The 25,731-nt window shown below is 44.9% G+C and overlaps 1 protein-coding gene across 1 annotated transcript in view; it reads left to right on the top strand.

Moving 5' to 3' along the window:
• Positions 1-14,562: 14,562 nt before the first annotated feature.
• FCRL5 (Fc receptor like 5) overlaps positions 14,563-25,731 on the top strand; it is a 32,798-nt gene continuing 21,629 nt past the window's right edge. Inside the window, exons 1-3 of the mRNA XM_059413586.1 lie at positions 14,563-14,716; positions 24,013-24,033; positions 25,200-25,439. Coding sequence (XP_059269569.1) covers positions 14,686-14,716; positions 24,013-24,033; positions 25,200-25,439 — 292 coding nt within the window. The 5' untranslated portion in view covers positions 14,563-14,685. The remainder of the gene's footprint in view (positions 14,717-24,012; positions 24,034-25,199; positions 25,440-25,731) is intronic.

The raw sequence follows: 25,731 nt of genomic DNA on the forward strand, positions 1-25,731 counted from the left end.
CGGGCGGGGTGGGGGGAGGAGGGAGGGGGGAGGAGGCGGGAGGGGGGGGGAGGGGGGGGGAGGAGCAGGGGGGGAGGGGGGGAGGACCGGAAGGGGGAGGGAGAACCTACAAGCTCAGTGATACTTGACACACATCAACCAAAGGGACTGCCAGCCTCGTTTGCATCCTGACTCAAACCGAGTTAAGAAAAATCCCGCTTAGGAAATTCTAAAGGAAATGTGTATACTAATGTTAAGAAATTAGTATGTTTCAGATGCCTTTTATTTCTTTTTGTTGTCTGATTGCTGAGGCGAGGACTTCTAGTACTGTGTTGAACAGCAGCGGTGAGAGTGGACATCCCTGCCGTGTTCCTGACCTTAGGGGAAAAGCTCTCAGTTGTTCCCCACTGAGAATGATATTCACTGTGGGGTTTTCATAGATGGTTTTGATGGTATTGAGGTGTGTACCCTCTGTCCCTACACTGTGAAGAGTTTTGATCAAGGAAGGATGCTTTGGGGTATGCGTGATCATGTTACAGTTACGTTTCATTTTAAAAATACAGGTATTTAAAAAATTGTAAGAACTCATTCTGAGGCATTTGTGGATCAAATGATACAAGCGTGTTTGAAATAACTCAGTAAGAGTGGGGTGGGTGTGATGAAACGGGGCTGGCCGGGGGTGCACCGTGTCCGAAGCCGGCTGGCAGGTACATCGCAGGAGGAAAGGGGTTTGGCACTTGTCTCTGCTTTTGTACGTGTTTAGTTTTCCATGATAAAGTACTAAAATGTCCCTACACGACACCATCTCAGTCTGGACCGCCAGCACCCCCACCCTGGCCGAGGACCCTCCTCCTTCAAGCTCGGGCTCGCCGTCTCCTTGCTGGTGTCTTTGCTCCACACCCCCCGTTCCTAGCACCATGGTCGTGTGGTCAGACCCTGGCAGTGGGTTCTCACTGCCCCTTGTGTGCCAGCAACGCCCCACCGACTTTCCTCCCGGGCCTCCGAGGCCCCATCTCCTGCTCCTTCCCCCTCGTCACTGAGCCACCGACACTGCCTGCACCAGGACAATCGCCCCCTAAAGCTCGCACGGAGAGCGCGTCCTCACAGACGTCCATCAGGGCCTTGAGGTCTACCCTGAATCACTCATACTTCGGAAACTTGTGCCCGTCTTCAGCGCGGCTAATCTCCGTATCTGCTCTGCTTTACTTTTCCCCCTTAGCCTAATCACTTCAAAGCACAGGACAAAATTTACTTATTACACTTCTCAGAATAGAAAGAAATGAAGTTTCACAGGGACAACACCTTCTGTCTCTTTGGCTCACAGATAGATCCCGAGAATCTACAACCGTGCCTGGCATACAGTGGGTGCATAATAAACACTTTTTAGAGAATAAGTGATCGGTTTCATTGAAGTAAATCCCGTCCTCCTGGCGATGAAGGGATTGAGGTTAACAGTCCGCCCAAGGAGCAAGCGGGCCCCACAGGGGTCTTCCACTCGATGGAAAGCTCAAGTTTGGCCCCGTGTCTGCCAGTGACCGGTCTGGCCTCACGAGCAGGTGTTTCTAGAACCTCTGCAGCCCCATCAATGCCGCTTCATTCGTGGTGCGACCCTCGAGCAAGCCGGGGGTCGCGAGAAGAGGCAGACTGACACGCACGCCCGGCAGGTTAGAGACCCGCGTCCAGAGGGGTGCACGGCCGGAAGCTCTAGCAACACCAGGACTCCCCGGGGTGGGCTGCACCTGGCCGGAACCAGCGGGAGCCACCCGGCCTGCCCAGGGCCCACTCAGAGGCAACTTCATGGGTTATCAGGGTCTGGAGTCAGAGCTGGGCAGCCCAGTGCGACACGCCTTGCCTCTGATGCCCAGGGTCCTGCCCGGGGTTGGCTTCTCTCTGAAGAAAATGCGAGCAGCCACAGTCTGCGTGTGCAGGGACATGCTCAACAAGTCACGGGGGCCAGTGACACTGCAAAACCCAGAAGCGGAGGGACCGCGTATCCCGTGAATTAAAAGAATTTGCTGAAGTGTAACAGCCAAACCTGCTTATTTTGCTGATGCTGGGAGACCAGGGAGCCCGAAGATGATTTGGCCTGGGGCTGGGTCAGTGGGATTTGGCGCACTTGCCAGGCTCGGGGTTCCCGGCACCTGCACGAGCCGCGCGCGGTGGTCTGGACGAGCGGCGTTTGTGGTGGGCGGACTGTGACTGGAGCGAAGCTGACGTGACCCCGGGGTGTCGGGCAGGGCAAGAATCCCAGGTTTGTGTAGATGGGGCTGCGGATTTATCGTGTTTCACCCTGACTGCGTCTCCCAAGAGGGCCCGGAGGACAGTGCTTTCCACTCACAGCGCTGAAAAATACACGACAGGAAACCCAAGCCTCCCTGAAAAGCATCAGAGAAATGGGCCCAGGACGGAGGTGAAGATGGGGCCTTGGAAGAGGACTCCCTGATTCCCACGGGTCCGGGGAGGCGCAGCCCCAGGCGCGTGTGCAGCCCCCGGAGGGCACGGCTCCCAGGAGAGCCAGCAAGGCCAGAATGGTCATCAGAATACCGCGGCTGACCAGGACTCTGGAGCATGGGACCGGGAGACAGAAGCAGCCACATCTGTGCCACTGAAAACGTCTGAGAGCCTGGCTCAGACAAGCGAGCCGTCGCCACCCTGTAATCTGTGCCCGTTGCTACATCAGCCAGGGGCTGGTTTATGGGGAGAGGGCTTCAATACGGGGCATCAAGGGACGGCTGAAAAGTGAGCCTCTAGGGCTGAGCAGCTCCCGGGGGCACCCTGCCCATGGTCGGGCAAGAGAGCAGCCCCCTCCCAGCCCCCCACGGCTGACTGACCATCAAGGGGCCTCTGGGGCTCCAGGGAGAGCTGCTACAACCAGGGGGAGCGGGGGTGACCGGGCCACCGATGGGGACAGGCTGCTCTGCTCGCTGCCCCTCTGGTTCTCCTCCATGTTGCGTTCATGGATCAGGATTTAATTTTCCACAGATTACTCCCCCAGACACTTCTAGAAAGTTTGACATTCACATTAGCTTTCTCTCCCTCAGCCTAAACTTTTTTTTTTTTTTTTTTAAGAATTTTGAGTGCTTTTGACAATCCTTTGCCTCTCCACTTGAGTCTAGGTAGAAAGCTGACCCGGATGACCTCCATGCCCCTTCCGGCTGGGTCTCCAGCGACCCCACGGGGCACACCTCCGGCCTTCCGCTCACATGAGTTCCACCCCCATTTCTTGCATATCGTTTTTAATAAAATCCAAAAGGCTGAGCGTGAACTGGAGGTAAAATATAAAACAGCCAAATGTCAGGTCAAGAGTTTCAGAAAGAGGAACCCCAAGACAAATTTATCATTTATGTTTATGCAAAAGTGTGTTGGGTCTTTGGACTTCCCAGAGGCATGGAAAAATAACACCTCAGAGATTTACATAAGCAGGAGGGCGGGGGAAGGCCTCGAACCGGTTGGCTTCTGTTATTGTCTGGTTTAAAAAATGAGAGTTTTCATTAGGAAGTCAGCTCACCTGCATGGGGCCCTCCTTCTCCGAGAGCACAAGAAGCCAGTGCTCCCCCGGGGGCCGCTCAGGACCACAGATGACAGAGCAGGGTGCGGGGCAGGAATATATACACCTGTTGGGGACCAGCGAAAAAGGGAAATGTAAGACCCCTTGCTCAAAAGGCAAGGAAAAAAGTGTGGTTCCAAGTACAGAAATATAAAGCTTCTTCCTTTTTCCCGTGGTCTCTGCCTTGACTTGTCATGATGCTCTTAGTCATCCTAAGAAGAGAACAAATAAAATGTTAAGATATTACTGTGAATCTTCTTGTTCATCTTTATATTTTAACTGCAAACACAAGAGCACTTCCTGCCTCTGGGGTGTCTCGGAGGTTAGACAATTTACATCTCCTAGTGAATGCACACACATGTGTTCTGTCCTTGTGAGGGAGGCAGAAATGCGGAAAACCACCTCTTGGCATTTTGCACCCATTTCTTCATACGTGTGGCTCCTGCCCACCCTGTCCGCCCTGGGGAAGCTGGGAGGGAAGTGACCGCACACAGGCTGCTCGGCCTTCTCTCCAACACGGCGTTTCCAGCCTAAGCGATAAGCTAACGTGGGGCGCCGCATACGGAAGGACAAGCATATTTCCTTGGTGTCCGAGTCTCTTACTCTGTTCGAAGCCAGGTTCAGGGTCAAACGGAAAGCGTGGCTTCTCAGAGATGTTGGTCATCAATGCAACAAAACACTTGCTTTTCCCTCACTGACTCGCACGCCCTGTGGGCCCGCCTGGAGTTGTGTGTTCACGGGCCCTGGGAATGTGTTTGCGGACGGGCAGTGAGGAAAATGGGCACACGTGAGGCAGGGCTTTCCTCTGCCCCCGTGTTCACTCCACAGTCCCATCAGACTTCATTCACAAAACACGGGTCCGGGGCGCCCGGGTGGCCCACTCTTGATGTCGGCTCAGGTCATGATCTCAGGGTCATGAGGTCAAGCCCCATGTCCGGCTCCATGCTCAAAGGGGCGTCTGCTTCTCTCTCCCCCTCTCCCTCTCTTAAAAAAATAAAATTAAAATAATAAAATCTAAAAAGAAAACACGGTTTCAAAGAGAAAACCATCAGGAATTTCGAGACGGCGGCCGGACTCAGGGCCTTCCTGAGTGCTGACCTGTGTGACACGCGCCGGGCCGGCTACAGCTCGATGCTTCACGTCGTGAGGCACCGGTCAGCGGCCGACTCCCGCTGGGAACCCACCTCCTGGGATAAACAGGCCCCCCAAAATTCAAGCTCTCTTTTTCTAGATTCTCCGTGGTTATTTGAACCACTGTTGGCTTCATCATTGGGTTAGTGCTGGGGTTAGAAAGCACTTGCACCCACGGGCCCCAGGCCGAGGGCAGCCCCGTGACTCAGCTACCACGAAGGTGGAAAGGTCAGAGGTCAGGGGCCAGGGTAGGGGGGCTCGGGAGCTCCCCACCTGCCTTTTGCGTGGCCCTTCTCGGTGCTGGCGGCCCAGACTTTACAAGCGGCGGATCCAGTGCTGACGACCAGGCTGCAGGGACCAGTAACACCTGCTTCCTACACGAGGAAACCGGGGCCCAAACTCCTGAGACCCGGCCCCATGTCTGTCCGCCGGCAGCCCCGCCGGCCTCCCACGCAGCGAGCCTCCTCCCTGGCCAGCGACCCGCGTCTGAACAGATGAGACGGGTGTGTGTGGAGACGGCCACGCTGGGAGGAAGTGCGCAGGGAAGAGGGCCTCTGTGGGGAGGTTTCGGGGGGGATCCGCCTCGGCGCGTCCCCAAGGTGGGCAGGTTGTGCTTGGCAAACCGCAGGATGGCTGCCTTCCTCCGTTAGCTTTTCTAGTGAGAACCAGGCTAATCGGGGAGCCAAGGAGAAACAAAAATCCATGGAAGCGGACTTACAGAAGACATTCGGAGGCTGAACTGCGGGAGGCGGGGGCATGACTGGTGATCGAGCCATAAGCTGGGAGGCGGGGGCGTCTGTCCTGGAGCCCTGTGCGAGGTGGACAGGCGGAGCTCACGGAGAAGGGGCAGCATTCAAGGTCGAGGCTGAGGGCCAGTGTAGCCTGACCGAACACCCACTCTGGATGCGGCCAGGAGGACGGTAGCAAGAAGGCACGTGCCCCAAGGGCGTGGGTGGGTTGCCTCCAGCCCCGGAAAGTCTGATGGCCGACGGCAGACAGGGCCTTTCTTCATTATTTCTGCCTCTTGCCCTCACCTTCGAGACTCAAGGTGCTGCAGACTCCACCCGAAAGGAAGCTGTGAAATCCTCCTTGAGACTCTCAACAAATCTGGTCATCCTGGCCAAGAGCGCTCAAACCTCAAGGCACCCCTTCACCGAACACTGAAGCAGACACAGAGGGGAGCCTCAGAAATGCGCACGAAGTGAAAGCAGCCGGACCCAGGAGAGCCCCATCACGCGAGTCCATGGTGTGGTCAGAAAGGCAAACCTACAGAGAAAGAAAGTGAATTAGTAATCTGCTGCCTGGGCCTGTGCGGGGGAATGGAAAGTTCTATCTGGGGTCGTGGAAATTTTTACGACTTGGGCGGTGGTGCTAAGACAAGTGACTTTTTTCTTCGAAAATTATGCTTCAGTGGAGTGATTCAATATATAAGCGTTCGCTCAGTGATTTTTCCTAAGCGTTCATTACCACGCATCGGGGCAGTTGGGTAGCATCCCTGAGGTGTAGAAACTTGAGAGACCAGCAGGCTTCAGGGCAAGCCGGCCGGGTTTTGTGTTTCTCCAACCCAAGGGCACCGGTGTTGCTGCCTCTGTTTGTAAAGACAAAGCAACTTGGGGTCAAGTTTAATTATTTGTTTAAGGTCATGCAGCTGGTAAGTGGCAAAGCCCCGCATCTCCCTGGGGACAGAGCCTGCTCCCCGTCCCCTGCCTGGCCCTACAGAACACTGCCTCATAGATTTTCCCTCCTCAAAATGACCTCAGAGTGCCATTTAAGAAATTAAACTCTCCTTTCGTCCAGATTTGTTCACGCCGCGAAGACTTTTCCCTCACTTGTGTGCGCCCTCTTGCCACTACGTTCCATGAGAGCGTTCCCTGTGGTTTCCTCGACGACAGAGGATCATTATGGGAGGTGCCACCTTTTTCCCAGAGGGACTCACAGAGCCCTGCAAGGATCAGGTGACTGTGGCTCATCCCCCCTTCCTACTAAAGGTCCCCCACAAGCATTTGGCTTTGATCTGCAGGGACCCAGAGCCATGGTAGGCATATGCAGAAATAGTACAGTGTGTATTTATGAACTCAGAACATGGGGTTTCAGGACTTCCTTTTCCTGCCACCAGGGACTCAGAATAGGCCCTTAATTGGTCTTGCAAATCATTTAACCATAGAAACTGCGGCTTTAGCAGTGTTGCATCTGGAACCCTGCTCAAACGTCAACGGCCATTGAATTTTTCACTGAATTTGCGGGACCCCTGCCCAGATGGTTGGGGGTTCCAGTCCTGCCTCCACCACTTATTGGCTGTGAGGCTCTGGGTTCACAAGGGACTGGAAGTTAAGGCCCTTAATGTCCTTGAGCCTCGGTTTCCCTCAGCCATGAAGTAAGGGTAATAACACCTGCCTGAGAGCATGCTGTCTTGGTCCCCACTCAACACGCTTCGGGTTGAGGCAAAGATTGAATCAGGGAAGCCAGACAATGTGCCTAGTGTGATGCTCTACTACGGTAAGCATCCAGCAATGGGGAACCCTGAGGATAAGGATCTTGTTCAGTTCCAGATAAAGCTTATCTGCCACATTTTACTCTCTGAGACCAACCACAACTGTCAAAAAGAATGAAAATTTTGAAAAGTCACATCCCCACTCACAAGCTAGGAGGAACAGCTCTTAATCTCAGTGAAATTCAAATTTTAAACCAAACCAAGAGAAGAAAGAAGGTGTCTGTGAACACAGACCCCTACACACAGCTCTAGGAAGACGTCCAGCTTCTGCAAACGTTGCTGGCAAAACCCTCAAGGTCAAAGCTTCAGCACATGACCCTGACTCAAAAGGTAAGATTTTTCAGAGTCCACAGTCTCTCATGGTTTGTGTCCCCCTCTGATTTCCCCCAATTCACTTTTCCTTTCCTTCTCCGAATATCCTCCATGTTATTCCTTATGCTCCACAAGTAAGTGAGACCATATGATAATTGACTTTCTCTGCTTGACTCACTTCACTCAGCATCATCTCCTCCAGTCCTGTCCATGTTGACACAAAAGTTGGGCCTTCATCCTTTCTGAGAAACAAACTGGGGATTTTGGAAGGAGGGGGTGGGGGTTAGGTGAGCCGGGTGGTGGGTATTAAGTAGGCGTGTATTTCGTGGAACACTGGGTGTGGTGTATAAACAAATGAATTTTGGAACACTGAAAAGAATATATTTTTTTAAAAAGGCAAGATTCGGGGGTTTGAGGGCTGGGACGGGGTGGTAAGGCTGAACAAAGCACCACGCAGACACAGGAGGGGATGGTGGGCCGTCTTGTCTCTGCAGGTGCAAACGCCATCAGCTGGAGAGAAGTACAAGCCAACCCCGTCACAAAGAAATGCCGTGACATGCTTCAAGCCAGGAGGACTGCCCTCTGCCCCCAGGACAGAGGCCGTGGCAGAGACGGTGAGGAAATGCTCTAAAGCAACACGGGTAGGTGGGAGCTGTCTGCTGCCCGGCTCACATCCCTGGTCTTGCCCACCCAGACCTCTTCTTCAGCCGACACACAGCTGGGAGAGCCCGGGCCTCGTGCAGAAATGAGCTGCGCTGGAATGTTACGAGCATTGGGTTCACCATAAGGACAAGAGTAATTTTGGCAAAGAGTATGACCAGAAGTAGACCCGTGCCACTAAGTCAAGCAGGGGAAATCAGAAAAATTCTTTGAAAAGTTCTCTTTTTTATATAATAAACGTTTTGGGAGTGAAAAACAAAAAGAAGAAACAAGGTTGGAGGTAAATGCAAATCGTTTGAAAACAGAAAAAGACTAAAGACGGCTACAATGTACTGCGCGATGAAAGACGGCTTTGAGAAAAGTAAGCACACTAAAATGGGGAGGAATTAGAAGGTTAAATTATGGGAAAAGAACGGGTAAGAGTGACGCCGGAAGAGCCAACGCACCCATTCATGGCACGCTGAGCAAAGCCAACGGAATAAACGAAAATAGAAAATATCTAAAGTTGTAATAGAAGAGGGCATCCCGAGCACAGAGATAGGACCGGCAGGCAGACATTCTGATGAAGGGCCAGTCCAGCTGGGGGAACAGGAAGGGGTCGAGCGACAGGAACGCCGCGGGGTTCGAACCCACACTGCGAGAGGACCGGACAATGCTGCAAGAGAAGCATGTTGAACCAAGAACTTCAACCCCAGGTATCCTCAGAATAAAGGCAAAGACAGATTCTTTCTAACATGTAAGAGCGTAGGGACCGGAGCTCAGGGAGCCCTGAGGACAAACTAGAACGTGGAGTTGGAGGTGAGCCCTCGACCCACGAGAACACGGTGCCGACACTCTGCAGTTGTAGCTCTCGGCACAAAGGGTATAACTTGGGAAATGTGGAAATCATATTATTACGAACCAGGAGATGAAAGAGACGAAAACATGGGGAGAAGTAAAGTGGGCTGATTTCTTTCTTTTTTCCTCAGGAAATAGAGTCCAATTAAGAAAAAGAGCTTTCAGAACACTAGAGTCGTAGAGTTAACCCACTAAGAGAAAGAAGAGGCAGCTACACCCGGCCTCTTCGGAGTACGAGCAGCATCATACAGCCCTTAAAGAAAATACAGACCGGGGGCTGAAGGAAAATAAACGACTAGAAGAGAAACTTTGATGACACAGACTTAAACGACAGAACGAAGACCAACACAGTTAGTTGCCCTATGAATGTATAACAAATGTTATAAAAGTGATAGACATTTGGGATCTAAAAATAAGACCCAATCAGCTTTTGCCTATCCTATATGCAAGAAATAATTCTACAACAAAGTGACCTAGAAGGTAAAGTAAATCGATGCTAAAAGCATACCCAGTAGACACACAAACAGGATTCCTGACATTAATACCAAACAAACCTAATTCGAGCTAAAAAGAAAATTAAAAAATTTAAATTGTACCAAAAGAAGGGTACTATATAGTGATAAAGAACCTGAGGTTGATCATGAATCTCCGTCTGTCAGATCACATAATTTTACAACTTACAAGTCAACCAAAAGTTAGCAGTACAAGAGAACAGCAAAGATCTACTTTAACGTATTGAATCAGCCGGTTCCACTCAGTGTGTGTAGAATCTTCTTTCCTGAAGATAAAGAGTAGACACTCCTTTTCAGGGAATTCTTAACAACAACAAAGACCATGTTAGGTCACAGAAACTCCTGGTAAATTCCAGAAAGTAGGGTATGTACACACCATATTCTTGGATTAAAATGGAATGATTAATAAAACGTCATTATTAATAGCAAAAAAAATAGAAAAAGAAAAATCTACCATGTAGATATTTGAAAATTCTAAAAATTCCAGTTTCAAAGAGAAATTCAAAACTGAAATTGCAAACTATCTAGGACATGCTATAATAAAGACTGTATCAGAACTTACAATATATGGCTAAAGCGCAGAAAAAAATTCATAGCTTTGAATATTCATATTGATAAACAGGAAAAAATTAAAATAGATCAACATTTTATTGAGTAATTTGAAGACAACAGTACATCTAAGAAACACATAAATGTAAAAATTACAAAACAGGAAAAAGAGCTGTAATAAAATTCAGGAGCTGGTTATTTTGAAATTAAGATATAAACACCAGGAAATAAAACCCAGGAAAAATAAGGAAAATCAAATAAAAATAAAAGTTGTCCTGAGGTAAGAAGAAAATCTGAACAGATAAATCACCATGGTGGGAATTTAGACCGTTACCAAGGAACAATCTTATTGAAAAAAACAAAAATCAGTTCAAGACAGCTTCGCAGCTAGATTTTTTGGTAACACTCTTCACTATATTCCCTACTGTACCTTAAAAGTTAATTTTTTATTTCAAGTTACACGTCCAATATGAGTCAGGAACTCCCCCCCCGCCCCCCGCACAAAAGGGCAGATGACCTGGCTTTCGCCACTGTGTACCTGTGATGTCTGGGACACACCGGCTTTTGGGACACACACACCTGCTCTCGTCTATGTCAGCCTGGGAGAAGCAGGCGCCGCTTCCACTCACAGTCCACCAGACACACCTACTCACACGGTCCTCTGCTATTTGGGAGCTGGGAAATGTGGAGTATGTGGCTATTCCCGGAGCAGTAAATGTCTGCCCTATAGCACTGGCTGATGATTAAAGGCCAAGAGAAATAAAATACAAAAATTGGAAAGAATAAGGTAAAATTGAAACATACATGCATAAAAAAGCAGAAGCTGAGGCAGACTAAAATTAGTAAGAATGCAGATTTGAATGACATGTTTAACAAGCTTGAATTAATTAGAAAAATAAACTCGAAGACAAAGGCATTATTAGGGATAAATGAAGTATAACTTAATGGTAAAAGAAAAAAATACCATTCCTAAGAGAGATACAATAAGCCAATCTCAGTTACCTATTGGTGCATAGAAAACCACCCCCAAAACTTGTGGCTTAAAATAGCAGTGATGCTGTGGGTTGTCCATGCACCTGGGCCGGCTAGGGTCCCTCAGGGAGCCGCGTTCACCTAGGAACGCAGTCAGTGGGAACAGGCAAGATGGCTTCATTCACACGTCTGGAGCCTCACCTGGGGAGGCAGGGGCAGTGGCCGGTGGTAGGACTCTCCAGTAGGGCGCTCAGACTTCATACCGATAGAGCCTGGCTCCAAGACAATAAAACAAACCTTGCCAGGGCTCTGAAGGGTCAGGTTCAAAACGTGGTTAGCTTTACTTCTGCCTCGTTCTATTGGCAAGTCACAGGCCAGCTAGATTCAAGCATGAAGGACATACAGTGAACTTTCTGATGGCAAGAGCAGGGCGCACGTGCAGATGTGAGAAGAGTTGTCTCTTGGGAGACCGTCCACCCTCTAGCCACAACATGCACATCCTTCTTATGTAAAAAATAAGCCCACCACCTCCAGAGACCCCCGAAGATCTACCCAAACACAGTAACAGATTCAGATAGAGATTCGATCCTCTCAATCAGGTCCAAAGGTAGATGAGCCCCCTCCGATGTGGTTCTCAGGTTAGAAACATCTAGAGAAACTGAGGGTTGCTGGAAGGGAGCAGGATGGGGGGATGGGCTCACTGGGGGATGGGCATTGAGGAGGGCAATTGAAGCGACGGGCACTGAGTGTTCTATGCCACCAATGGATTACCGAATTCTATCTCTCAGATGACTAATACAGTATTTGTTCATTAAATTGAATTTAAATTTAAAAAATTAAAAAGGAACATATAGAGATAAGATAGACATTTAATAGTGGTAAGTGTGTCAAACCACCAAAAGAAATAATAATTCTAAATGTATGTGCACCCCATGAAACTTCAACATATAAAATGAAAACATGAGCAGAAATGAAAGAAGTAGACAAATTCACCATTACAGTGGAAAGTTTAACACAATTCTTTTGGTAATTGACAGAAAATCAGAAAAAAAAGTGTAGCTATATGCCAACAATAAATATTTAGGAAAAAACTTGATGATGTCACTTACAGTTATATCAAAAGTACATATCAAATATTTAGGAACAAGCCTAACAAAAGATGTAACTTCTACAAGTTACAGAGAATTCTTGAGAGAAGTTCAAGCTGACCTACATAAAGGGAGAGCTACCCCTGTTTATGGTTTGGAAGACTCACTCCATGTTAATTTATATAAATTGACTTACCAAGTCAGCATAATTCCAAGTATTAAAAATTCAGTGGGTTTTTGGTATTGTTTTGTGGGTTTTTTTTTTTTTTGAGAAGACAGAAGTAGAAATTCACAAGTTGATTTTTAAATGCACAGAAAAATATAAAGAGACCAAAAGAGCCACAGATTTGTTGAGGAAGAGCAATATTCATGACAAACTATTAGATACTAAGACTTACTAAAAAGCAACATTAGGGGCTCCTAGGTGGATCAGTCATTACATGTCCGGCTTCAGCTTAGGTCATGATCCCAGGGTCCTGGATTCGAGTCCTGCATCGGGTCCCCTGCTTAGTGGGGAGTCTGCTTCTCCCTCTCCCTCTGCCTCTCCCCCACTGTTGGTGAGTTCACACACTCTCTCGTGCTCTCTCACGTGCGCTCTTTCCCTCTCTCACTTGCGAAATAAATACATATAATCTTTTAAAAAATAAAAATAAAAAGCAACATTAATTGGGACAGTGTGGTGCCGGCATGAGAACGGACAGCCAAAGGGAAGAGAAGAGTCTCCAGAAGCAGAGCCATGCGGCTGTTGGTTTATGACAAAGGTGAAATTGCATGGAGCTGTGGAGAGCCTGGATTTTCAGTAAATATGAGAACTGAGCAAAGTGGCCACTTGTAAGTGATTATAGACCCTTAAACACAAAAGTCAATTCCAATGATATAGTAGATAAAATAAAAGTAAAATAAATATTTGTAGAAAGTAACAGAACAGTTTCAAGAGCTTAGAGTAGATAAAATTTCCTGAAAGGGACGGGAAAAGCTCTAACCATAAAGGAAAAGATTGCTAAAGGGCACGTCAGAGTTGGGGGAGTGGTTTGCCAAAAGGTCTCATCACAGGGGGACCAGGCAAGCCACAGACCAGGGAAGACATTGCAATACGTACCCAAAAAAGGACCCATGTCCAGCTTTAAAAGCCCACAGTACAGAATGAGAAAGTCTGAAAAACAATAGAAAAATGGGAAAGGATTTGAACAGACATTTCACATTAAGAAAGACTATCTAAATTGCCAATTAAAATATGAAAGTTGCTCAACTGCAAAATTCACCAGGGACACAATTGAAACCACGTTGAGATCATCCCCGCAGAAGGGCTGAAACTCACAAGAATACATGTAATACCACCATCACCAAGGATTTCAGAGCAATGAGAACTCGCACACCCTGGCTGATGGGGGTGTGCGTTAGCACAACAATTTGGAAAATAGTTTCGTGGTACCTTCTAAAAATATACGCAAGCCTTGGGAGCCACAGATTCCCCTCCTGGGCGTGTACCCAGTAGAAATGTGTGCACACGCACTCCACGAGATTGACCCAGGATTATTCACAGCAGTGCTGTTTGCATTCAAAAGCATAAAAAGTCTCTTTGCTCACATTTGAGGTCCTCCTGCTGGACTAAGATGGATCAACCTCTACTTTCCCTGATATGCTCTTCTGGTCTCTGAGCACAGCAGGTGGGAGGAAGCACAGTATACGTAAAACGATGTGCATTTGTAGATGTGAACGGTCCCCTTAGGAGACCAGGGTATAACCTTGAGAAAGGGGTAAAAGATGTTATTTGAAAGGAAGAAACTGGGACTCCTCACGGTACTAATGTCTTCAGGATCTTTGTTGACCAGGATGGAAACTTGACCTAAAAAGTTCTAAAAGCAATACACATACATAGTAATTTTTTTTTAAAATCAAACAGTATAAAAAGACATAAAATGAGTATTTCCTTCCCCATCCACAGTTCTTTAAATGTAACTACTATGTTAGGTACAGTTTCCAGGAAGAAAGAAAAGAATATCTCTATCGGTTGATACACACATGCATTCCATTTTCCCCATGGACGCCACGGGGACCACAGTTCGTGTATCAGGCCCCTCCTCACGTCTTCCTCTTCCCACTAGCGGGGGGGGGGGGGGGGGTTGCCTGATGATCCCTGCGGGTTGGCCTCATCCATAACGGCTACATTGCATACTGTTGTAACGATGTATCAGAATATTTGCAAGCAGTCCCACATTCGTGATCTTTCCTGTGTTTGCAGTGCTTGGGCAATTCTGGATGGCGCTACCATAAACATTCTCTTCGACAACGCACGCATACTTTCCTCAAAGTATGAGTGATTTCTCAGCGTTAGAAATGCGGGGACGAGGGTATGTGCTTTTTAAAAACCCTAGCATTATTTTCTCACTTTGATCACAGGGCAGGAAAATTTGATTAGTAGTTAAAAATGGGTACTTCCACTTCCTTTTTTCTAATTCACTGAGGCATCTTGCTCTCTGAAAAAGAAATTTTTCAGATGTGCTCCTTGAGGCTGCTGGGCGGTGTCCTACTCTCAGATCAAAACCAACCCTGTTACTCCTGAGAAAACCGCTCTTTCGGTCTCAGCCCTGGGCAGGCCAGGCCTTCATGCTGCTGTGGGTGTCAGTGCTGGTCCTGGGTGAGTAGAACTTCTCAATGGGGTCCCCAGGTAGGGCAGGGACAGCCTCTCTCTCCCCCTGGGCCTGGTCCTTCTTACAGCTCAGACATTCTTTCCTGTGCGGGGGGATTATATTCTCGGGATTCACCGTCCAGTTCAGGGGTTTCTCCCTCGAGGCTGAAGGAGTGGTCAGAGCAGGGATAAACCTTCAGTCCTACAGAGGAGGAAGCCTCGTGACCCCAACAGTTATGGTCCTAGTCATTGTTTTTCTACAATAAATATTGCTTCAAGAAGTCCGGAAAACGTATGACGTTCGCTTGTTCCTATTGCCTTATTTCCAGAAGACCTTCCTTTTCTCTCTGCAAAGGACATATACTTACTGCTTGTATGACAAGCCCAGGTCCTGGTCCTGGGCAGGGGAGGGCACTGTCTCTACCACAAAAGATGTCTCCTTCCCTGTACTCAAATGCAAACCACAGCAGTGATGGGAGGGACCCAGAGGGGAGGTACGGAAGGCACGAGGAAAACCTAAGGCGGCGACAGGCTTTTTCCAGGTTTATTGACGTGTAATCGACAAAAATTGTGCACACTTAAGATGTAAAAGGTGACATTTTGATATAATATATTATTAATATAAGTACCCTGATTGAGCTAATCAACATTTCCATCTTTTCACTTCACCTTTTGTGCGTGTTTGGTAAGAACTCTCAGAATCTCCTCTCCCTGCAAATTCCAAGTATACCTGACGACTAACTGCAGTCATCGCTGTGCATTAGATCTCCAGAACTTACTTATCTTGTCAACGAAAGTTTGTTTCTTTTGACCCACATCTCCCCGTTCCCCACCACCCGGAAAACACCAGTTTATCCTTTGCTTCTGTGTCAACTTTAGGTTCCACATGCAGTGGGGTCATGCAGTATTCCCCTGGATCTGGCTAATTTCACTGACCTGAGTGTCCTCCGCGTCCATCCACGTTGTCACATCAGCAGGATTTCCTTTTTTGAGGCTGAATAATACTTCATGGCGTATCTGTGCCATGTTGTCCTTATACTCATCGGAGGGCAGATATTTAAAATGTTTCCATATACTGGCTACTGTAGAGAACAGGCCGTGAACACAGGAGGGCAGGTGTCTCTGGGAGATACTAGTATCATTTCCTTTGGATGTGTCCAGAAGGGGGATTGCTCGGTCATATGGTAGTTTTATTTTTTAAATGTTTGAAGAACCTTCATGCTGTTTTTGCACAATAGCTACTCCAAGTACATTCCCACCAACAGCACCGAAGACTTCTTTACTCCGCTTCCTAGACAATGCTTGTTATCTTCTGTCTTTGTGATAATAATCGATCTGACAGGCGTGAGGTGATGTCTCATTGTGGCTTTTGATGTGCATCTCCCTGATGATGAGTGATGTGGAGCATCTTTTCATATACTTCTTGGCCATTTGTATATCTTCTGTTGAGAATATCAGTTCAAGTCCTTACCTGTTTTGTTTTGGGTTGTTTTTTGTTTTTGTTTTTGTTTTTTTAAAGTATTTATTTATTTATTTGACAGAGAGAGACCACAAGTAGGCAGAGAGGCAGGCAGGAGGGGGCGGGAAGCAGGCTTCCCGCTGAGCAGAGAGCCCGATGCGGGGTCTGATCTCAGGGCCCTGAGACCATGACCTGAGCCGGAGGCAGAGGTTTCAACCCACTGAGCCACCCAGGCGCCCTCCTTACCTGTTTCTTAATGAGTCTGTTTTCTTGCTGATTTGTTAGAATTCCTTATACATGCTAGATATTAAGCCCCCTTATCAGATAAATGGCTTACAAATATTTTCTCCCATTCTGCTAGTTACCTCTTCATGCTGTTGACTATTTTCTTTGCTGTGCATAAGCTTTTTATTTTGATGCAATCCCATTTGTCTATTTTTCTTTTGTTCCCTGTGCTTGTATGTGAGTCAATATATTCAAGTTTCTTTTTGTACATGGTGAGATATAAGGGCCCAATTTTTTTCTTCATGTGAATATTCAGTTGGACCAGCACATTATACAAAAGACTATGCTTTCCCCACTGTGTGTTCGAAGCACTCTTGAAGACCAGTCGACTGTAAATGTATGGATTTATTTCTGGGTCCTTGATTCTGTTTCATTGCTCTCTATGTCTGCTTTCATGGCCGTTTTAGGTTACTACCGTTTTGTAATACAGTTTGAGGTCGAGAAGTACGATGTCTCCAGTTTGGTTTTCATTCCGTATTGCCTTGAATCTTAGAGTCTTCTGCAGCTCCATATAGATTTTGGGATTCTTTTTCCGAGTTCTGTGAAGAAGTGCCATTGGAACTTTGATAGGGATTACATTGAATCTGTATATTGCTTTGTGTAATATGAACATTTTAACGTATTAGTCGCTCCAAGCCATAAACCCAGGATGTCTTTATATTTATTTGTGTTTTCTCTCATTTCTTTCATTGTTTTGTAGTTTTCAGTATAGAGATTGTTCACCTCCTTGGTTAAATTTATTCCTAAATATTTTATTCTTGTTGATGTTATTGTAAGTAGGATTGTTTCCCTGTTTGCTTTTTCAAATAGTTTCTTGCTCATGTATGGAAATGTAACTCATTTTTGTGCATTGACTGTGTGTCCTTCAGCTGTACTGAAAGTGTTTTTTAGTTCCAACAGTTTTTTGGCAGAACCTTTAGGGTTTTCTATATATAGGATAATACCATCTGCGAACAGACCACTTTACTTCTTCCTTTCTGATTCGGATGTCTTTTAGTTCTTTTTCTTGCCTAATTACTCTGGCTAGGACTTCCAGCACTATACTGAATAGAAGCAGCGAGAGAGAGCATTCTTGCCCTGTTCCTGATCTGAAAGGAAAAGCTTTAGCTTGTCACCATTGACTATGATGTGAGTTGTGGATTTGTCATATAAAGAGATAATTTCTTTCTAGACATAATTTGTTGAGTTTTTTTTTTATCATGAAAGTAGGTTGAATTTTGTGAAATGTTTTTATGCATCTATTGAGATAATTGTTAGATTTTTACCCTTCCTTCTGCTAATTTAGCATATTATTGCCTTGCACAAGTTGGATCAACCCGGGGTAAATTCCACATGACCCTTTCACTACACTGTTGAACTCAGTTGCCTAACATTTCATGTTAGGATTTTTTTAGATCTTAAAATTTTTTAGATGCTTATCAGAGATATTGGCATGCAATTTTGTTTTCTTGTCGTGTGCTTGTTTGGCTGATCACAGGCAGTCTGTTTAGAAGTGTCCTGTCCTCTTCAGTCCTTTGGAAGAGTTTGAGAGGGTTGGAGTTAAATTTTTAAATGTTTAGTAGAATTCGCCAGCGAAGTCATCTGATTCTGGACTGTTGTTTTTGTTGTTGCTGTTGTTGTCATTGTTGTTTTAAGATTTATTTATTTGAGGGAGAGAGAATGTGAGTCAGGGGAGAGGCAGAGGGAGGGGAGAGAATCTCAAGCAGACTCGCCATTGAGGGCAGAGCCTGGCACGGGCTTGATCTCATGACCCTGAGACCATGACCTGAGCAGAAACCAAGAGTCAGATGCTTAACCCACGGAGCCACCCAGGCACCCCTTTGTTGTGTGTGGTGTTGACTAACAGGTAAATCTCCTTCCTTGTTATCAGTCTGCTCAGATTTTCTATTTCTCCATGATCCAATCTTAGTATGTTGTATTAGTTCTAGAAATTTATTGATTTCTTCTAAGTTTTCCAATTTGTTGGTGTATACTGCTCTTAGTAGTCTGTTTATATTTCTGTGGTATTGGTGACGCCTCCGCTTTCATTTCTGATTTTATTGGAGTCTTCTCTCTTTTTTTCTTGGTCTATCTTAAGATTTGTCAATGTATCTTTTTTTAAAAAATAGCTCTAGTTTTGTTCTTTTCTATTTTTTTTTAATTTTCTATTTGATTTATTTCTGCCCTAATTTTCATTATTTCCTTTCTTCTGCCAACGTTGGGCTTCCTGAGTTGTAAAGTTGGGTTTTTACTTGGGAGCTTTATCTTTTTCTTAAAGTAGGCATTAATCACTATTAACTTTTCTCCTCGAATCTCTTTGCTGTAGTCCGTAAGTCTTAAGATGTGGTGTTTCCATTTTTGTTTCACTCAAGATATTTTCTTTTTTTTTTTTTTTTAATTTTTTATTTTTATAAACATATATTTTTATCCCCAGGGGTACAGGTCTGTGAATCACCAGTTCTGATTTTCCTTTCAATTTCTTCCTTGACCCACAGAGTGCTCAGGAGAATGTTGCTTCGCTTTCATTATTTCCAGTTTCACCCATTCATGATTTCTAATTTCACACCATTATGGTCAGAAAACACAATCTTCTTATGGTTGAGACTTGTTTTGTGACCTAATATATAGTCTATGCTGGAGAATGTTTCGTGTTCACTTGAGAAGAATGTGTGTTCTGGTGCTGTCGGATACAATGTTCTATATATGTGCATTAGTTTTACATATTAGATACCTACACCCTTTGGTCTAGAGTGTTGTACAAGCCTGCCATTTCCTTTATTGATTTTCTGTCAGAATAATATATCCATTGTTGAAAGTGGGTTATTCAAGCCCCCTACTATTATTGTATTGTTACCTATTTCTTATTTCAGTTCTGTTGTTTTATATATTTAGGTGCTTTCATAAAGGGTGCACATATATTGTATATCCTCTTGATGAATTACTAACCTTATCATTGCATAGTAACTTTGTTTCTTGTTACAATTTTTGAATTAAAATTCATTTTGTCCGGTAAAAGTAGAGTCATTCTTGCTGTCTTTTTGTTACCATACCCATGGAATATATTTTCCATCCTTTTACTTTGAGCCTATGTGTGCCCTTAAATCTAAAATGAAACTCTTGTAGGCGGCATATAGTTGTGTTGTGTTTATTCATTCAGCTGACCTGTGTTTTTTATTTGAAAATTTAATCTTTTAAAATTAAAAGTATTTATTTATAGGTAAGGATTATGATTGTCATTATTTCATTGTTTTCTGGCTATTTTGCAGTTCCTTTTTTTCTTTCTTTCTTTCTTCCTCTCCTGTTTTCTTCCTTTGTGATTTGATGATTTTTTTTTTTTGTAGTGGCGTGCTTTGATTACTCTCTTTTTATCTGTTGTGTATTTATTATAGTTTTTTTCTTTGTGATTACCATGAGGCTTATAGAAAGCCATCATCAATGAGATTAGTATCCTTAGTATCCCTGTAGAAGAGCCCAGAGAGAACTCTCTCACCGTTCTCGCCCGTTACATGAGAAGATGGCCATCTATGACGAAGTGTGCCCTCCCCAGAAAGGAATCTGCTGACGCATTAATATGGGACTTTCCAGCCTCCAGAAGGGAAGGAAAGGAATCTGCTGATGCCAGAAAGGAAACTGCTGATGCATTGATATGGGACTTTCCAGCCTCCAGTGAGAAATAAATTTCTGTGGTTCATAGCCACTCGCTATGGTATTTTTATCATAGCAGACTGAATGGACTAAGATACTGTATTTAGAGTATTCTGAATTTGACAATGTATTTACCTTCACCAGGGAGTTTTATACTTCTGTGTGTTTTTATGTCCCTAATTAGTGTCTTTTCTTTCGTGTTCTTGAAGAACTCCTTTTTGCTTTTCTTGTAAGGTGGGTCTAGTGATGGTTAATTTCCCAGCTTTTGTTTGTCTTGGAAAGTCTTTATCTCTTCTTCATTTTTGAAGGACAGGTTTGTTAGGCATAGTATTTTGATTGATAGTGTTTTTTTCTTTCAAAGTTTTGAATATATCATCCAACTCTTCCCTGGCCTACAATATTGCTAAAGAAATCCACGATAAATCTTATGGGGGGTTCTTTGTATGAGATTCCATAATGAGTCCTTTTTCTTAATACCCATTTGTCTTCCCAGATTCAGGAAGTTGTCTGTCATTATTTCTTTAAATAATCTTTCTGCCTTTGTTGTCTGCTCCTTCTGGGACTTCAATAATATGTATATAGGGCGCCTGGGTGGCTCAGTGGTTAAGCTGCTGCCTTTGGCTCAGGTCATGATCTCAGGGTCCTGAGATCGAGTCCCGCATCGGGCTCTCTGCTCAGCGGGGAGCCTGCTTCCTCCTCTCTCTGTCTGCCTCTCTGCCTACTTGTGATTTCTCTCTGTCAAATAAATAAATAAAATCTTTAAAATAATAATAATAATAATATGTATATAGATTCACTTTTTGTTATTCCATAAGTCACTTGAGCATTTTTTCACTTTCACTTTCTTTCTTTTCTTTAGGTTCTTCTAACCAGATAACCTCAAATACCCTGTCTTTAAGTTTGCTTATTCCTTCTCCTGAATGATCAGTTATGGTATTGAAAGTCTCTATTGAGTTTTTCAGTTTGGTTATTTTATTCTTTAGTGCCAAGATTTCTGCTTGAGTCTTTTTGTTTTCTATTTCTTTCTTAAACTTCAGGTTTTGTTTATGTATTACTTCCCTGATTTCATTTCGTTGTGTCCACTTATAGCTCACTGAGCTTAAGACTATTATTTTTAATTCTTTGTCAAGCAGTTCATGGATATCCTTTTCTCTAGGGTCAGTTGCTCGAGCTTCATTAATTTCCATTGATGTTGTCATATTTGCCTGACCCTTCATTATCTGTGTAACTTTGCACTGGTGTCTGTTTATTTAGAAGAACAGATAACTTTTCAGTATGGTTTTGGCAGGTAAATACCATCTGTTGCTTCCCCGGACTTATGGGACTGCCTCCAGGATCATGGTTGCATAGGGCTGGAGCTGGGTCTCATGGCCATTTCTGGGACTGCAGTTGGGCCCACAGCTGTCAAACCTCTTACCAGGGGAATGAATGGGTGTGATTTCTGCCGGGTTCCTGAGTATTCTCCCAGTGGGTTCTTAGCTGGATGATCAAGACTCCCTCTAGACTGCAGTAAAGTGGGACTGGAGCTGGGTCACAGGACTGCCTCAGCAATAGCAGTCAAGTGTGAGATCAGTGGGCCTGCTCCTGGGGCCTGGGTGAAGATGGTTCCTCTTGGGTCCCTTAGCAATAGGATCTAGAGGCGAGACCATGGACAAACTGGACTGGAGTTGAGTCCACGAAAGATGAAGTAGCTCTAGGTATGCAGGTGGGTTCATAGTCGGTGAGTCTTCACCCAGGGCATGTGCCTGCCTTCTCAAAGTGATCCTCCTTGGTCTGGGGCTCCAGTGGGATTTTGCGATTTCCTATCTAGCTCTTAAAGCCCCTCACTTTTTTCTGTGGATGGCTCCAAAATATGTTTGTCTGTGGGAGACACAGGCTACAGACCTCCTATTCCATCATCTTGCTCCTGCATTTCTGGTACTTGACATTCTAATTGCACCTGTGGGTGTGGTTCAGTTTCTATCAATTCACACATATAAATGGGTTTGTTTTTAACCAAAGTTGAAATTATTAGAATAAAATATATTTATTCATATATTTTTTAAAAATTTAGTAACATTTAATTATAGCACTGCACTAGGTGCTGAAAATGATGAGAAAGCTTGGGAAGTAGCATTTCTGTGCTTAGAAAGCTTATGATATAAAAGGCCCTCCAGCCAGTCCAGTGTACAAGAAACATCCATCTAACAAGATCCCAGTTAAATGATTGTCCAAATTTACCAGTGATGGTGCAAACAAATAATAAACTATATGCCAAGTAGTTGGTAATGACTTCATGAGACAGAGGGAGAGTAGGAACTGGAGGGGGCAGGGATGGAGCAGAAAAAAGACCCCATGAAAGCTGCATGAAACACTCCAGAAATAGGAAGCACATCCCAGTGTCGTACCAACACAAAAAGACAGGATATTCCAGAAGCACATGCTTTGGGACAAAATAATATGTGTTCAAACAGAGGTTCAAAACTTCATTCTGCTACCTACTAGGTGCTTAGACCAGTTTATGGCCTATAAATGGGGATAATCATAGAACTTACTTGATAAGGATATTGACAAGATTTCATGAAATAATAGATGTGGAAGTCTACCACATAGGAAACACTCAGAAAAGTTTTAGCTACATTTAAAACAACACAAATTCCATGGTGGCCAAGATATTTGGGTAATGACAAATAATCCATTGTTCTCTATAAAAACACTTAGGCTTGGATTACTTCTCCATCACCCTCTTATGGAGAGGGATAATATCTCTCTTGCCTACTGATGGATTTCCTTTGCCCTATCTAGTCCCTGGCATATAGTTGACATTTCAGAAATTTGTGTTGAGTAAACCAAATCTGTCCCTCACCTGAGATGTCTAAGCGATTTATAAATTTGCCAATTTTTCCTCCTCTTTCTATTACCCATTTCTCAAGACTTAATCCTCCTATCTCTATTTACTGACCTAGTTAATTAATTTTTACTCAATAAGTAAATATTCTATAAACATTTATGGAATCTCTCTTATATGCCAGGCACAGTTATAGGTTGGTGGGGGGCATATGATGAATATAAAAAGTTCCTGCTCTCACAGAACTTCTTGTCCAGAGAAGGGAAAGTAAAGTAAACAAAAGAAAAAATTTTGGATAAACACTCTGAAGAAAATTAAACATTACTATCTCTTCTCCTGACTTCTAACCAGTCTCTCTGCTTCACATCTGTTCTCACTGACGTCTACCCACTGTCACAATGTTCCATCTAAGTTTCAAATTCTAACCTTGTCACACTCTACTTGAAGACTTTCCATGCCTCTTGGTTATAATAATAAAACTGCATCTTTCATAATAAAGCCCTAGCTACTTCGCCCATGACATGAGCCATGCGTTCCTCTCTCACCTGACTCCCCCTCAATCCCTACCTTCCAGAACTCCACCCTAACCCCTGAACACCAGCGCTCTTTCTTCACTTCTGTGCCCTTTCTGCCTCTATTACTCTCTCCATCACCTCTTGCCATGCACTGACATCTTTGCCTGGCTGAATCCTATGTGTTCATTCATTTTTCTCAAGCATCTCAGTGTCAGGTACCTGTCATAGCCCGCCCCTCCCCCCCATCACACACTCACACATACCCCCCACACTGGCAGGGATGGTCCTTCGGCCCAGAAGCTGCTCTGTGTGTACTTCTATTGTACTTACATTCTATATTATAATTATGTAATTTTGCTTCATGTTTCTGCTTCCACCTTCTGTCAACGGCTTACCAGAAGGCACCATTTTTTGCTCATCTTAGAAGTCTAAGCACAATAACTAGTAGACAGAGAGACATTTGACAAATGTCTATTAATTTTTAAAAAAATGAATTTCTAATGAAGGAAATAATAAATGGATAGGAAAAAGAAACTGGGATTACTTTTGAAAACTTTTGGTCTGTGTTCATCTCTGGCTTTTTTTTTTTTTTCAGCTCCTATCAGTGGACAATTTGGTGAGTTCTCCTTTCTTTTGCTCTTCAGTGTCCCTGGATAAGAGTGTCTCCCTAATAAAGATGAGACATTTACTTGCTGAGGCCAGAAAGGATGTGAAAGTTTTCTGCGGTCTATTGGCATCCTCCAAGGGTTAGGATAGCCTCGTGGCTACCCCTCTGACTCTCCCTGGAAGAACTGACAAATGCATGAGCAGCTCCTGGCCTTTGGTAGGCCCTGCACTTACCCCTGTTGCCAATGGAACCCACTTCACCAGGCAGGACATTTTCAACTCCATGGTAAACATGCAGGACTTGGGGTTTCTCCAATCAGCAAACTAGAAAATCTTATCTGATAACATCACACTGTGAAGATACCAGCATGAATATTACATTCTTTATAGTTTTAGAAGTAAAATCCTCCGGGAAATGTGTGGAGAACAGAAGAACACCCAAAAATCGGGCCCTTAAAGGAAGAAATGCAAAAAAGAAGACATTGGGGGAGAAGAAATAATATCGGTTTCACCCATTTTCTTAGTTCTGACTTCCATTGTCTTGGGTCAGAGAGTGGCCCATGAATAGCAAGGAAGACCTACATCCTCTCTTGTCCAAAATCAGCTGACCTGGGGTTTCATCCTTGTCTGGACCACCTCTGGATTCCAGTGAATGACTTGTCCATGCCTTGCTCTCACACAATTAGTTATGGGGAGAGTTTCTGGGCATCTGAATCATCATCTATCAAATGAAGATGTTAAAAAGGTTAATCTCCCAAGCCTTACTCAGGGTTAAATCTTCAGAAAATATGATTGATCCTTTTAGGAAAGTACAAACCTGTGATTTACCCAATTCCTTGGGAGGTTCTTATGAGTTGGTGAGCATGATGAAGTAATGGGGCAGGGGTGGCTTTCTCTAGGATCCACACCAGACTAACTAGCCATTTCTCCCACTGGCATTTGTCAGTAAATCCTGCTGGTGTTGCCTTCTTGAAATAATTTTGCTCATTGTCATCCCTGAGCAACCATTCTCCCCTGGGGGCTCCAGTGGACAAATGGCCTTGAGCAATCACTGACCTTCCCAGATGGCTTCCTTGGGTATTCTCCAAATCCTGGTCTTTGGGTCTGTACCACAAAGATGAATGCACTGGGGACCACAGGGGTCTCTATCTCAGACTCTGTCTCTTCTTTCCTCAGCACCTGTATCCAAACCCGTGATTTCTCTCCAACCTCCATGGACTGTCATCTTCGAAGGACAGGCAGTGACTCTGACTTGCCATGTAGCAGAGGACAAAAAATGGTACCGGTGGTACCTTGGGACAAAAATCCTACGTGAAATCCCATCAAACACCCTCCAGGTCCAGGATTCTGGAGAGTACAAATGCGAGATACAGGGCTCGCCCCAAAGTGATGGTGTGAGCTTGACTTTTTCACCAGGTGAGAAAAGAGTGAAAGAAATAAAAACTTTGGGAAGCATATAGTTATGCAGAACCAAAATCTATACAGATAGGACCCAGGTAAAAAGAGAATTTTTTAAAATGTTTATTTAAATTCAATGTAGTTAGCTTATGTAATATTGTTGACTTCAGGGGTAGATTTCCGTGCCTCACCAGCTGCAGGTAACACGCAGTGCTCACGACATCAAGGGTCCTCCTCAATGCCCATCCCCCGGGTACTCCTTCCCCCCAGTCACCCCCGTTTGTTCCTAAACTTCAGCATCACTTATGGT

This window comes from Mustela nigripes, chromosome 10 (assembly GCF_022355385.1).
Source record: "Mustela nigripes isolate SB6536 chromosome 10, MUSNIG.SB6536, whole genome shotgun sequence".
NCBI lineage: Eukaryota > Metazoa > Chordata > Mammalia > Carnivora > Mustelidae > Mustela > Mustela nigripes.